The 16,011-nt window shown below is 39.4% G+C and overlaps 1 protein-coding gene across 5 annotated transcripts in view; it reads left to right on the top strand.

Moving 5' to 3' along the window:
• The window catches only part of DYRK3 (dual specificity tyrosine phosphorylation regulated kinase 3), a 42,240-nt gene that overhangs the window by 17,159 nt on the left and 9,070 nt on the right, over window positions 1–16,011 (top strand). The window contains exons 1-2 of one of the 5 annotated variants that reach the window (XM_063297473.1): window positions 10,695–10,880; window positions 13,520–13,631. In XM_063297473.1, coding sequence (XP_063153543.1) covers window positions 10,792–10,880; window positions 13,520–13,631 — 201 coding nt within the window. In that variant the 5' untranslated portion in view covers window positions 10,695–10,791. Of the gene's footprint in view, window positions 1–10,694; window positions 10,881–13,515; window positions 13,632–16,011 lie in introns of those variants that run through there. The other 4 variants (XM_063297474.1, XM_063297478.1, XM_063297475.1 and 1 more) reach the window with 4 other exon arrangements.

Genomic DNA, 16,011 nt, shown 5'->3' with positions numbered 1-16,011 from the left:
TTTATTCAGTGTCTGGAGTTCACACATCACTGCCTTGAGTTTCTTTTTGATTGGGCAGCCCTATAAATAAATAAAATCATGCTAAGCAAATTGTTTTAACTCTGTTTATTTATTTATTTATTTTATTTGTCCCTGCCTATTGCCTCCCATCTGGAGACTCTGGGCAGTTTACAATAAAATAATCGATCAAAACAACAAACATACAATATAAATATGATATATAAGCATAAAATTACTCTTAATAAATAAAAATAAAAATCAGGGTAAAAAGGTAAAGGTAAAACTTGTTTACCATGATTTACAAACTAAATGTTCTGGCTTAGTGCACTGTGCGAACCTAGTTAATCTTTAGAGCAGTGCTTCCCAAACCTGGGTAAATTACCCAAAATTGGGTAAAAGTGGTTTTTCTTCAGATATTGATACACAAACCCATTACCCAATCACAACAGGGACATTTAAATAAAGCTTTTACCTACCTTGGGTAAAAAGGACTTTCTGATAAGTGGCTTTGGGTAATGAAGGAAAAAGTTTGGGAAGCACTGCTTTAGAGGATCAGTTATTTTGGAGCCTGGTTCAATGTGTTATGCAGGTGTGCCTCTGTTCTTTAAAGCCCTAAAATTGCACAGTGGTTTATACCTTCCTTGTCAGCCACAGAATTACCTGCAGGTGGAAAATACAGGCCCTGAAAGTATGTAGTACATCAAGAATTGCTCAAGTCTAGACAGCTGAAGTCTAGACAGACTATTTAAATGAATATCTATTCATTTGATTTATATCCTGATACACTCCATTTCTTCTCATAACAACCCTGTGGAATAGGTTGGGCCAAGAGAGAGTGGCCCAAAGCTGCCTACAGAGCCCATCATAAAATTCAGCTTTGTTCCAGGACAAACAAGAAATCTGATTCTAGGATAAGAATATGGAAAATCTCACAACACATTTTATTTTGCCAATGGTAAGAGGTGTAGACCTTTGTGGTAAATTGTGTTATATGCACTTTGATGTAATATTTCAGATGTCCCATCAACATGCCACACCTGGAGGTATCTCTTTAGTAGAGGATAACAAAGGCATCAGATTTTGGCTGTACAATTCTTACCAAACAATAGGAATAGGAAAATGGGGGAGTAATAACTTACTATTAATAATTGCATTAGAGTATTACAGCTCAAGAATCAGTTTTTAATCTCAGTTACATCAAATTACATTGCTAAAAAAAGTTTCTGTCTGTTGAAAATATGATTAGAATTAAACACCTTAGTGTTGAATGAAGTATCTCATGACTTAATCAGATCTCTTAAAGATCCCTCTTTCAGGGTTCCACAAGAATTTGATGGGTTTCCATCACAGACTAAGGGCAAAAAAAAAGCATATAAAAGGTAGGGACATAGTTACTTAACAACTTGGGAGGACCCTAAATTCTAATCCCACTTTCATTACAAAGCCAGCTAGGTGACTTTGGGCCAGTCATTCTCTCTCAGCCCTAGGAAGAAGGCAGTGGCAAAATGAAGATTTCTGAAAATCTTGCCAAGAAAACTGCAAGGACTAGTCCAGCCAGTTGCCACACATACACTCAGACAAAGCACAGTGCTGTCCCACATATATACTGGACCATCATCTGCAGATAGCATAGCCATCTGATTAGTATTTGAGGCCAGACATCCAGTTTAACTAAGCTGCATGTTATATTGTTCCAACCTTCTTTAGATAAGAAAAGCAGCAGCAATATTAAAACAATTTAAAATAGTACAGCACTAACCATGATAAAGGATATCAGAGTATTATAGCATTCATCTTCAAATGAGGAAAAAGGGAATCTGATCATCCCAAGAAAGCTTTTGATAACTTTGTTGCTAACTTCAAAATAGCTATGTCTCTTGTACCCATCAGTTATATTTCAAACGATGAGAGGAAAGTACAAGACTGTGCAGTTGATCCTAGCTTATGACATGATTGTATACAAGAAGACAATTTGAACTGACTGCTACCTGGCTTTGAAAGTTAATACTAGTATCATAAAATTCAGTATTACTTGACTATGAGTGCCAGGCCTTATTAGATCATTGTCTATCTCATACTGCCCAGATGAATCATCATTAATACTTCAATCCTGACCACATTATAATGAAGATGATTTAATTAGTTTCAGTCTGAATCCATCTCCGTAATTGTGCTTTGCTTAGAATTAGGGTCACACAGTAATTCAAATAAACATGCTAATTTTTAAAGAATGTATTTGTGGAGATAAGGCAATACAGATTAATCACAATCTGTTTCACAATCATTAGGAAAAAAAAATTTCATAATAATTTTATTAAGTTTTAAAACAGAGAGATAAAATCTAACAGAAACTGATAATCAAGAAAAAGAGTAGAAATATAAAAGGAAGAAAGAGGCAGAGAACAGAAGTGCAGAAAGAAAAAGAAAAAAACAAATACAAAAAGGAATGACTTCAACTTCTTTTACAAAAGATATAGGTAGAACTTAAACTCTTACTCTAAGGTTACAACATCCATTTTTTCTCTAGTCAACTAATATTACTAATCATCAAATCCATATATCATAATTTCATTCTTTTCTGTTTCACACAAAAAGTCCAAAAGGGGTTTCCAATTAGCCATAAAATTAGTCAATGTCTTTTCTCTCATCAAAGCTGTCAGTTTTGCCATCTAAGCCAACTCCATCAACTTTACCATCCATTCTTCCATTGTAGGTAATATCGAATCTTTCCACCTTTGAGCATATAAAAGTCTTGCTGTGATTATCATATATAAAAAACAAAGTTCCATAAAATTTTTCCAATTGATTATCTATCAGTCCCAAAATAAATGTCTCTGGTTTTGATAGTATATTGATCTTTAAAAACTTCTGGATTAATTTATGTATTTGACTCCAAAATTTGTTAGCTTTTTTACGTGTCCACCAAAGATGATAAAAAGTCCCTTCTTGTTGTTCACATTTCCAACAAATATTTGAAGTCCCATTATACCTTTCTGACAATTTTTCTGGTGATAAATACCATCAATACATCATTTTATAAAAATTCCCTTTAAGATTATAACATAATGTGAATTTCAGTTCTTTCATCTACATGTTTTCCCATTGTTCCATTTGTATATTATACCCAAAAAATTTAGCCCATTTTATCATACAGTCTTTAACTTGTTCATCCTCAGTTTCAAATCTCAACCAAAGTTTAATCATTTTAGCAATAAGATGTTCATCATTAGTACATAACTCAATATCAAATTCAGTACAATTGTTAGGAAGATTTTTGGATTAACAGCTTCATAAGAGAATGTGTATGAATGGAAATTCTGAAAAAATATTTTATTTATATGATTTATAAACTGTCTCACCCCAGAGGCTCTATGCAGTGCACAAAATCAAACGTATTATAAAACATAATATAATGAAAATAATAAGAGTCAGTAACAGAAAATGATAGGATCTTCTTCAGAAAAGCCAGGTGTTAACTATTCTCTGGAAGATGGTAAGTGTGGAAGTTGTTCTTGCCTCAAGGACTAGGTTGTTTCAAAGGGTGGGAGAAGCTACCCACCTTTGTGTCCTGTCATGTTGTATCTCCTGATAGAGGGAACTTTCAGCAGGCTCCCTCTATTCACTCAGGTCAGGCAGGCAGGATGGACTGGGAGTAGGTAGTCTCTCGTATAATCATAATATTTAGTCTCTAATTCTGTAATTTAAATGAATGTGCTCATTTTTAAACAATATATTATATGTTTGTATGTATACATGTATGTATGTATGCTCCCTTCACTTATTTTTGAATATGATTTAACTATTGCTTTTTCTAAAGAAAATTACGTTAATTTTCATATTTATCAGGCAAATAAATTAATAATATTAAATAACATTGGGGCTCTGGCTCCTGAATCAAGCGAAGTGTTTAAAAAGAGATGGACTAGAGTAATCAGTGAGGAATTCACATTTTTTAAGAAGTTCACTTTACATTAAAAGCATGTCTCCAAGAGAAAATAAAAATATTCTTCCAAAAACCCTAAATGATTTTAGTTCCATAGAGGGAATAGAGAACTTTCTCAGGGTAATAATAAGCACTTTCACAAAACTATAGTTCCCTGGAGGGAGTCATAATAGGGTTTTTTTTTTTTAAGAGAATGTTGTTATCACTGCAGAGTAAAAAGTAGTCTTTGGAAGTCATAGAAGGTCACTCTTGAATAGAGTTAATTACATTTGGAGAAACTTATCAGCACTTAAGAGATACTCAAGGATTCATTCAACAGCTAAGGTTTTCCACCCTCCAGAGTCCTACCCTGAATGCAGTCAAACTTTCCCCCTACAGCAGCAAAGAAAATAGACACAGTATTGGACACAGTAGAGCCCTCCAGTTCTGAGAAAGTAAAACATGCTTGGACATGATTCACATACTGTAGTGTCAAGTGAACCACCCTACGGTGCTGTTTCTTATGTGACTATAAAGGATAAAAAGCACTAGAATTCAGTAATAACACTGCCCCGAAGAAACTGCATAATTAAGGATCTGCAGAATGGGGGTCCTTTTTTAAAAAAGTTTATTTTGCTTTTTCTTGGTAAAACAGCATATACATATCTGTGATACTTGTTAATAGCACCAGGTGGCTCTAAAGTACACTTTCACAGAACTATTAATCTGCCCTTGAGGCACAACCAATTTCATAATGAAAAAGGGCAACTGTACTAAAAAGTTTAATACAGAAGCATCCTAAACAAAGAGTATTTCTTTGTACTTTTATTATAAAGAAGCATAGAAGCACCACACAAGTGAGAATTCTTTTTGTTTACAGGGTGTTTGAAGCATTAAAATCTTGCCTGGGAATATAAGGCTATATATAGTTTTTACTGGCATAGAAGTAGCTGAATTGCTATTTATAGCCTGTTAATCGGTAGAATCTAGACACGGAAATGGTCAGGCAGAAGGGGCGACTCTTTGTTTTGATACAAAACAGTAGTTTGGCACGTGCATGCATGTATTTCTTGTATTAAGGAACAGACTGCCTCTTTGCCCTGGATTTAAAGGGCAAATCTAAAATCTGAGTTCTACATTTTCTCCAAATGTTCTGTATTCAGTATTCTCATTTAGAAGGGAAAACAGTCCTTTTCTATTTCTATTACTAATCACTTTGGTTCCAAAACTCCTTGCTAATTTACTGTAAAACGTCCAGAAATCCACCAGCACATTTCAGTCCTTCTATCTTAGGCCCAGAACAAGGAAGGACAACTGTTTGGAAGCCAAGGACTACATATCTTTTCTTCAAGATTGTTCTTGGGCTCTGTGTGCTGCAAGAGGCTTGGTGATTACATTCTGACATTATCAGTGGGAGAGGGTCAAGATGTTTTGGCATGTTAAAAATCAGTTTCATTCAATTTACTAGAAGCTTAACACATTTAAGGGGTACATTTTTAAAGGTTAAGTGAAAAAATGGACCACCAGATGAACTTTGCCACCAGTTTTGGCAGTGAGGATGGCTGCTAAAAAGGCCATAGCCTGGCTTTGAGTATTAAGTATTACACACACACAAACTTTATGTCACAAGAACTGCCTTATCAGAATTAAATTTATTCTAAACAATTGAGAGCTGCAGCCCTGTACACATTAATTTGGGAGTAAGTCACATTAAACTCAGTACAGCTTAACTTTGAGTAGACAAACAAAGGATTGGACTGACAGTGTAGTCTAGTTTAATGAATTTATGGGCTAGATTGAATATGGTTTGGAATCTTATGTTCTTGATCCAATTCATCACAGTCTTTTTGGAATGAATCTAAAAACTACATGTAATACACATCATATGTGTAGCTTCTTCTTACTATAAACAAAATGTGCAGTGGCCCAGTTGAGATCAAGACTGCCATAATTTAGGAGAGGAACCTAATTTTCAATACACTAACTTAAAAAAAAAACCTACATACAGGACAAGATTTTTTAAAAAACATTCCATTGGGGCTTCTCCGAGAATGATGAATCTTGAAACACAAGGGAGCTCTGAGGAATTTAACAATTAGGTTTTCCCACCATTGCAGACTAAAAAGAAAGCAGAAATGGAGCTGCATGATATATATGAAACTCTGTGCTCTCAAGGTTAGGAGTTACAGAAAACAAATCCAGCCACCCTGAATAACAATGACCCTTCTCACCAAATAAAAATAAACAAGCAATTTCCTAATTCTTGCTCTTGAGAACCTCTAACATTCCAGAAATAAAATTTACCAAACCAAAATTATGCCAGAGGATTATATCCTTATTAACATTTCTATATATTTCAGGATGATCATATTCTCAAACTATCAAATATCCTGTAATAGAAAGGAGCAGCAAGGCACTAAATAAAATTAGTCAAGGCAAACAGCCCAAGGCAGAGTTCTGTTTCCCACAAGAACATATGGAGCTTGAGTGTCAAAAGAAAACTGAAGACAGTTTGGAGATACCACCTGGGTTTCTCGGGACTTCTCAGACCTTTGGAGAGGATGTCCACCAGAACAGAAACAGGTTCTCACCATCCCAGCTGTTTTAAGGCAGCAACGTCTCCTCCCCAATATTGCTGAACTACAACAACTATCATGAATCACAATATTTTTGGTCACACTGGAGAAGGCTAATGGGAGTTCAATCTGATTTGGTCATTCCTGTTTTAAAGGAAAGAAGGGATGTATAATTGTTGAAAAGTTGGAAAGACGGTGAGAAAGGCTTAATGGAAGTTGCTGCAGTTTCTCACGTTTAGCACCCATCATACCTTTTCTTGTAAGAAGTTTCTTGATTTCTCTCTCCCCTCACTTTCTCAAGCATTTCCCCTTATACAAAAGTGATATTTTAGAATTACTAGCACTTAGCTCTTAGGTTTGACATTATTTTTCCAGAGTGTGCAGCAGCTGGATTTGGCTGTTCCAGCAAAGGCAAGAGTTGTGGCATTATAAATATCTGCCAATTTGCAACAGACAAAATACTTCAAGTCCTCGAAAGCACAGGACACCTACATGTCTGCAATTTTTATGAAGTTACTGCTAATTTATTTCGACAGGCTTTCTCTCGAGTAAGCGAGTGCCATTTCAAAAAGTATTCTGTGTTTACTATCGCCTCTTAAGAATATAGTAATCTCCTACTGTCTTTAAACAAAATAAATCCAGATGCTCTATACATCAGGGGTCCCCAACCCCCGGTCCGTGGATCGGTACCGGTCCATGGCCTGTTAGGAACTGGGCCGCACAGCAGGAGGTTAGCGGTGGGCGAGCGAGCAAGCTTCATCTGTATTTACAGCTGCTCCCCATCGCTCGCATTACCACCTGAGCTCCGCCTCCTGTCAGATCAGCGGCGGCAGTAGATTCTCTGTTAGAATGCAGTCTGAGTTTTGCAGCAACAGTGGGAAAAGTGCTGAGCTCTGCAGCAACGGTAGAAAAGTTGTAACAGAGCTTGACAGTTAGAAATAGCGCTAAAAAGAAAGCAAGCCCATTGGCTGCTATCTCCAAACGGCTCAAAGAAAAAAGAATAAAAGGTCAGGAAAAAGAGGAACATGTTGTCGGGGATAACCATTCTTTGGGCTCCGCTTCCAGACCTTGCCTCTTAGGATCCAGAACTGGGAAGACCTTCCAAGCCTTGCACAGCCGGACCACCAGACAAGCCTGCCTTCCTGCGCCTTCACTGCCCTCAGCCGCTTCCAGCCCTGCCCTGCTGACCCATCCTCCACCAAGTTCTACCTTCCTACGCCTCCTCCACTCTCCACCACTGCCTTCATTGCTGCTGCCGAAGCCTCCAAGGATTACCAGGCTGGAGCTCCTTGCCTGATCCTGCTGGTTTCCGTGCCTGACGTGTGCCTTGTGAATCCAAGGAATTCTGTGGCTGGGTCTGCTTTGACTTTGCTGGCTTTCTGGAAAGGACTCTGCTTTTCAACCCTGCTGGCAAGCATGCAAGTACTCTGTGTCAAGCCTTGTTGTACCCAGTGCGAATCCTAACAAGTCTTGTGGTTGCCCGAGTGAATCTTGCCAAGCCTTGTTGTATCCAGTGCAAATCCTGCCAAGTCTTGTTTTTGCCAGAGTGAATCTTGCCAAGCCTTGCTTGGATCCAGTGCGAAATCTACCAAGCCTTGCCTTCGCCAGTGCGACCTTGCCAGGCCAAGCCATTACCCTGCTTACCATCGTCCTGAGTTTCATGCCAAGCCTGCCGTGTGCCAACCAGCAACTAACCACTGAACTTTTATCACACTTACTGTATTAATAAAGGTTATTACTTCACCTTCCGTGTTGAGTCACAATTCAGAACAGGACATTCTCACAGGAGCTCAAACCCTACTGTAAACTGTGCATGCTGGTTGTGCGCTCCTTATGAGAAGTCAGAATCCAACACTTATTTTAGTCTGCGAGTGGCCCGTCCATCATTTTATTTACCACTTTCATCCACGCCTGTTTCCCGCATTGCGCACTTGTCTCAGTCACAGTTTTGGTAAGCCCACAAGCTACCCCTAGCCAAAATGAGTAAAAATGTAAAAAACAAACGTCGCTGGAGAGCTTCTTTGAAATGGGGGAAAGACCCAATGATGAGACAGCAGAAGACTCTAAGACTGCCAACAAAAAGAAAGCTGCATTTAAAAGAAAATACCAACAGTCCTACTTAAATTACAGGTTCATTGCAATAGGTGATTCACATTTTCCAAGCCCGCTTTGTATAATATGTGGCGACCGGTTATCCAACGAAGCTATGAAACCTTCAAAACTGCTTTGCCACATGGAGACCAAGCACCCTGCATTAAAAGACAAGCCTTTGGAGTTTTTCAAAAGAAAAAAACATGAATACGAAGAACAGAAGCAATTATTGAAGGCCACCACTTCATCAAATGTGTCTGCACTGAGAGCATCATTCTTAGTGGCTAACCACATTGCTAAAGCTAAGAAGCCCTTTACTATTGGTGAAGAGTTGATCCTGCCTGCTGCTAAGGACATTTGGCATGAACTTTTAGGAGAGGCTGCAGTTCAAAAGGTGGCACATGTTCCTCTTTTGGCTAGCACCATAACTAGATGAATTGATGAAATAGCAGAGGATATTGAGCACAATTGTTAGAGAGGATTAATGAGTCACTGTGGTATGCAATCCAGGTTGACGAGTCTACTGATGTTGACAACAAGGCAACAATGTTTGTTTTTGTGCAATATATTTTTCAGGAGGATGTGCATGAGGATATGTTATGTGCACTTTTGTTGCCAACCAACACCACAGCTGCAGAACTATTCAAGTCTTTGAACGATTACATATCAGGAAAACTGAATTAGTCATTTTGTGTTGCTATATGCACGGACGGAGCGGCTGCCATGACTGGACAGCTTTCTGGTTTCACTACTTGGGTCAAGGAGGTTGCTTCTGAATGTGAGTCTACGCACTGTGTCATCCATAGAGAAATGCTGGCTAGCTGAAAAATGTCACCTGAATGTTTTGCAGGATGTGATTAAAATTATCAACCACATTAAAGTACATGTCCTTAACTTACATCTGTTTGTGCAGTTCTGTGAGGAGATGGACGCAGAGCACACACATCTTCTCTTGTACACAGAAGCGAGATGGCTTTCTAAAGGTAGATCACTGGCCAGAGTTTTTGAGTTACAAGAGCCGCTCCAGAGATTTCTTTTGGAAAAACAGTCACCACTGGCAACACATTTCAGTGACACAGAATGGGTCGCAAAACTTGCTTACTTGTGTGACATATTCAATCTGCTCAATGAACTCAATCTGTCACTTCAGGAGAGAACGACAACTGTGTTCAAGACTGCAGATAAAGTGGCTGCATTCAAAGCCAAACTGGAATTATGGGGGCAACAAGTGAATATTGGGATTTTTGACATGTTTCAAACATTAGCAGAGATTTTGAAAGAGACTGAGCCAGGGCCTTCTTTCTCCCAGCTGGTGCATGACCACCTATCTCAGCTTTCAAAAGAGTTTGAGCATTACTTCCCAACCACAAAAGACCCCCTAACTGGGAAGGAATGGATCTTCCACCCATTTGTGAATCTGTGCTAGAAGAGGATCAACTGCTTGAGATCACAAATGATGGTAGCCTTAAAAGTATGTTTGAGAGAACTTCAAATCTCCACATGTTCTGGATTAAAGTCAAGGCGGAATATCCTGAGATTGCCACAAAATCACTGGAAAGCCTGCTTCCATTTCCAACATCCTATCTTTGTGAAGCAGGGTTTTCTGCAGTGACAGCAACCAAAACAAGATTAAGGAGTAGGCTGGACATAAGCAACACACTTTGGGTGTCACTGTCTCCCATCACCCCCAGATGGGATCATCTAATTGCAGGAAAACAAGCTCAGGGCTCCCACTGATTCTGCGTTATGGTGAGTTGTATAATTATTTCATTATATATTACAATGTAATAATAACAAAAATAAAGTGCACAATAAATGTAATGCGCTTGAATCATCCGGAAACCATCCCCCTTCCCCACCCCCGGTCCGTGGAAAAATTGTCTTCCACGGAACCGGTCCCTGGTGCCAAAAAAGGTTGGAGACCGCTGCTCTACGCTTTACACGCTTAGTATAACGCTACTCGATTAAAGGAGATTTTACTTTGCTGAAGAAATGCTTGGGGGCGGGAGAAGAGCGCTCTACTCTTTAGCCTCAGCCCCTCCCCCACCGCGCAAGCGCGCAGCGACCCAAGCAGACGTTCCCTTAGCAACCGCGCTCTGAGCGCTACCACGTCCCTGCCTGCTCGACCAAGGCCGCCGATCAGAGCGAGCGAGAGGCACTGAAGGCGGGGGATCTGGGGACCGCGCAGGCCTTGGCACGGTGATGGGGCGTATGGCCTGCGGGCTTCTCCCCCGCCACCCCGCTCGCTATGATGCTGCTGAGCAGGAAGTCGGAAGGTCCCCTCTCGGCAGGTACTGAAGCGGGAAGCTTGAGGGCTCCTCGGGCGTCTCCTTGGACCTCCTTTCCGTTCCCCGCGGGCGTGGGTCCTTGCCTCCTCTGGGCTTACCGTGGCTGGGCCTTGGGGCTGTGTGGATCCTGCTTTCCAGGCTCTGAGCCGTTTGCGTGTCTTTGCAGAGGCAAGCCCTCTTTTACAGGGAGCGCGTTTTGTGCAGCGGGGGCGGGGGGGGGCAGATGGCTTGTGCGCGGAGGAGGGGGCTTGTAAGGAAGAGTGTCCCCCTCCTGAACTCCCGGACTCCGAGGCTATTTCCTTTCGGCCTTGCGTCGTACAGCCAGTCTTTCCTTCCCATCCTTCGCCAGCCTAGTCGTAAGACATCCCAGGGACACGATCCGGTGGCGGTCATCTCGGAACGGGAAGCGGGTTGAGGGGTCGGGTGTGGCGTTACGACAGGGTCACCCTGTCCGTTTGCGGGAGGAAGAGGAGCAGATCTACGGCCCGCACGTGTCTTTGCGAGAAGGGCTGGAACTTTTGCAGGAGGCGGCGGGGCCACGTGGGGAAAAGGGACCATCCGGACGAGAAAAGGGCTCGTTGCCGAATTCATGGCGGGACGGATGGCATGGACTGCAGGTTAGCGCGGCGCTGTATATTTTGAATTGGGGATGATGGACAAAAATGCAGACCAGAGGCTCGAGAAACGTTTTAAGGACCGTTTCCCCGAGAGGCTGATGGAAAACTCCCATCACATGAGCAGTACAAAAAGAAACAAAACCTCCAACCAGAGCAGCCGCCGTCCAACGGTAACGGACTGGCGGGCCTCAATTGAGAGGACTGGTGCTTTAGTTGGCTTCCCTGTAGAAACAACGTTGGTTTCTATTGTCTTTATTTGGGATGCTGTAACAGTTGCTTTCTTTCTTTTTTTTTACGCCTCATGCGTTTAACGGTAGAGAAGGAGTAATCGTTGGAGCCAGAGTGGTCTCGGATACTAGAAATACTCAGCCTACATGGTGACTTGGAGACTTAAAGCAGGCCGGATTATTTCAGATCACTGCCAAATTATGCATAAGGAAATTTTTAAAGATTTTTCCTTTGGTAACTTGGCTGGCTTTTTTTTCTTTTTTTTGCTGTAAACTGGAAGGCAAGGAGCATTCCTTCCAGTCAGCAGTAATTCCCATGCAACATGTTTGTTCATTTGCTTGTTTGTGATCTAAGTTTTACAAAAATTCAGTATCTGTGATTAAGCAAGAGAAAGCTCAGGAATTCTTCCTTTTTTCTTCATTCAAGTTACAGGTATTTTTAAAATTTCTAAGTACTTAATAGAACATTTTTTAAAAAGGCACTCCCAGAAACAAAATGCAACATTTGCATATTTCTGCCAAATTCTATTTGGATAACAAATATTTGCAAGTAAATGAAACTTCATGGGGAGAACAGTTGGGCTTTATTTGGTTGGAGTATTATTTGTGTTCTCAACAGAACAGAACAAGGCAAGAGAATATTTATAGCTCAGGTCAATGCATTATTGCACTGAAGCAAACATTAAGAGCATAAGAGCCTTGCTGGATGAGGCCAGTAGCCTCTCTGGTTCAGCATTCTGTGACTAACAGTGGCCAAACATATGAATTCAGGGGAGTCATAAATGTGGACAGGGCAGTATCCTTCATTCATGTTTCCAATCTGCTAGCGTTGAAGGCAGGCTGCCTTTATTCCAGAGGAAATAAATGTCCGTCAAGCCATGGGTATGTGCTACTAGTTTCTAGGAGAGTTATATTTCCAGGCAAGCTTATGTTAAATTATAACTGGATGAATAATTATGTAATGGATATACTTACTGCATTAAATTTCAATATGACAGTATGGTCTCAATATTAAGTGTCTGAGTTTCAAACTGTGTTTCTGAAGCTGTAATTCTCCCTACTTTAGTCAACAGATACTGATTCATAATTGCTGATTGAACAGTTTTATGCAGGACATTTGCAGCTTAGTCTGCTTTTGAAGGAATCCAGTTTCATATTATAGATAATAAAAGATCATCTGATCACCCCCATTTGTTTTCTTTAATGGATACTGCTGAGGTGAACATTTTTAGATTGCTAACTTTAGCTCATGATTTTAATCCCAGTTTAAGTGCTCATGAATACAATTCTGATTGTAGTTGTAGTGGTATTCTGTACAATTTAGTAGTGGAATCCTATTATACTTGGGAGGGTTCCCATGGTCCATAAGACTTGTTGGATTTCCCTTCTCAAGTCAGAGAAAAGAATCCAATGTTGGACAGATTTCTGTTGCTGGTTTCTAAGGCAGTCCTGAGTATGGTATCTCCCAAAATTGAGTGTTGCAGGACAGATTAGGCAGAGGTGAAAATCTGATAGATCCTAATATTCCTGTCCCTCTGTTATTCCCCAAACAACAAAAAGAATTGTACACTCTCAATGCCTCATTTAATTTTTCTTTTAATTTTTTTCCCCTATTAATGAAAAGTGGAAAAAAATAAAATACTGCTCCTTCTGTATTGATTATCTGCAGTCACATCAGCTGGACTTTGGGGTTTGTTGGAGTATTCCAGTAAGAGTTTAGGATTATTACTGTAATTTAAAATAGTGCTCATAAGAATTGGTGTTAATTTTGACTGACCATCTTGTTATTTCCAGCCAGGTTTGGAGATGGCTTGTATGATTCTTACATGAGAATAGATCAGATTAGATATCCAGATCCTACAAATGAAGAATGCACCCCTTCTGGTTTTCCTTCATTAGGGAGATCTAATGTAAGTAATTTCATGCTTCTTGAGTTTTGTTACTGCTAGGACAACATGAATTAGTTTCTTTAACAAACCAGGATATTAATACTAAGATAATGCAATGCTTCTGATTTGATTCAAAAGAGATACTTTGTTGCACAAATGAGACATCTGTGTGTAACCACATTTGTTTCCAGGATCTCAATGGCTGCTTTAACAGGTTGCACACAGGCACTGCATTCACTTTCACACACTGAGGATCTTCTTCCAAATACAGCCTGAAGTATTGCACAACCCTAATGAATACATCTGTATTAGCAAGGAAGGCTGTTGTAAAGTATTGTGTTTTGTACTGTCTTTTTCCAACTATTCAGCATGATTGAGAATGTTACAGGTAGTTCTCATGTAATGATTGCCCCATACAGCAGCCATTCACAGTTACGAGTAATGAAAAAGTAACTTTGCAACCAATCCTGGCATTTATGACTTTTGCAGGTCTGTAAAGCAAAGGAAAGCTGAAGTAAGATCATAAGCACAGTTGTGGTTTCACTTAGCAGCCACTTCACTTAATGACCAAGTTGCAGGTCCCAATTGTCGCTAAATGAGGACTACCTGTATTTAATAACATGGTGAAGGTTACAATACTAATATTTGTGGATGTTTCTTGTTTTGAATAAATCTCAAGTACTGTATAGCCTTGCAAATAGATTTTCTGGAGCAGGTCATCCACGTCTTGTTCTGCTTTCCTTAGTGTCTCTTCTTCTCCTTTCCCCTTACTAGCATAGGGGTTAGTGTTCCTGACTATGGAAATGGCCTGAAGCTAACAATAGGCATATGTAGGTAAGACAACAACATAATTAATCAAGTGATCTGAATTAAGAGATGTCACAGTCCTCCATCTCATTGTACTAGGCAGTTAACTGAGAACTACAGACTCCTTGCCTCCTTATGGCTTGTCCACTCAGCTGACAAAGGGAAAACCAACTGGCTTCCACTTTTCAACATTAAAAGGATAAGTGGGTTTTCCTTTTGGCAAACATTAAGATATTAAGACTGCAATTATGTCAGCATTCATTATTTTAACTATTTACTCAGAGTCTGAAGTGGCAAGAGTAGCTTTTCTCTCACTGGTAGACTTGAAAAGAGTTGTCTTTTGAATGTTACAGTAATTAGTTTTTATGGTAAAATAGATTAGATTAGAAAAAAGTCAGTAAATATTTCTTTGCAGAAGAAGTAAGCACTGGAGAGTATCTCTTTACTGAAAAGAATTGCTCACACTATAGTTATATATCATCCTGTATTGTGGTATCTATGACTACTCCATTTGTAGTCAATATTCTCAGACGACTGTTACTGTCAATTAGGTGTTTAATTACAGTGCTGAAAAGTTATTGGTTCTGTTTTTTTAAATATAAAAAAGGAATTGCCTTATGTGCTGTCATTAAAACAAGATTGCCATTTCTTTTGGAAACAGAAGTGTTTTCTGTCACTTGGATTCTTTTTGTAGAAATGATAGATGCCTTGACCAGAGTCATGTATCCTGTGAGCTTGGTAGAGAGGATTGGTTAGGTTGCAGCAATTATATCCAGCTGTGGCAACAGTCTTAACAGTAAGATGCTCTGCAAATACTTTCAAGCAACAGGAGTATTCTGTTTTGAGTAAAACCAAAGCTTGTCTGCAGATCTGATCATTGAAAGAAAAGGCTGGAATATATAGTTCTAGCATCCTTTCATGCATGCCATAATTGCTTCTTGGAAGCTCGTAGCTAAAAGTCAGAGGGAAAAAAGATATTTGAATTCGGCAAAGATATATTTAGTGGGTCAAATCATGTCTTATAAACTGGGACAGGTCAGTTGAAGTCACTTAGACATTCCATAGAGTAACGCTGAATGTTCCCATTTTTTAAATTTTCTTATCAAACATCTGTATTTGCATTTTCAGATTTGATGGGAAAGGACATATAAGGGGATACTGTATTATTTACTTATTTAAAGAAATCCCTCTAAATCAATGATTTCTATTTGTGAATTATATTTGATGCAGTTCCCCTGTAGAAGTGAGATTGCAATCCCGGTGGTAAAGGAATCCCCTCTGAAATCCACTTCAAGAAATACTTGCTTCAGAGTGAACATGTGTGGACATAGCTTGCAACTTGTCTGCTGTAATCAGAAATTTTTGTGCTATCAAACTTGGTAGAATTTTTAAAAAACTGAAATACTTATAAAAGCATTAGTGCAATTAAATGAGAAATGGTTTGAATGGATGCCTTATTTTTTTTCTTTCTACCATAAGTAAGTTTTTTTGAAAAATAAAATACCCAGTATTTTGTTCAACACTGTATATGGTGCCATATATTTTGTTACATATTCAGTGACAGTACTAAAATGCTTGATAATATACTATAAAA

This window comes from Candoia aspera, chromosome 3 (genome assembly GCF_035149785.1).
Source record: "Candoia aspera isolate rCanAsp1 chromosome 3, rCanAsp1.hap2, whole genome shotgun sequence".
In the NCBI taxonomy this organism is placed as follows: domain Eukaryota; kingdom Metazoa; phylum Chordata; class Lepidosauria; order Squamata; family Boidae; genus Candoia; species Candoia aspera.
This window is presented reverse-complemented; position numbering and strand designations above follow the sequence as displayed.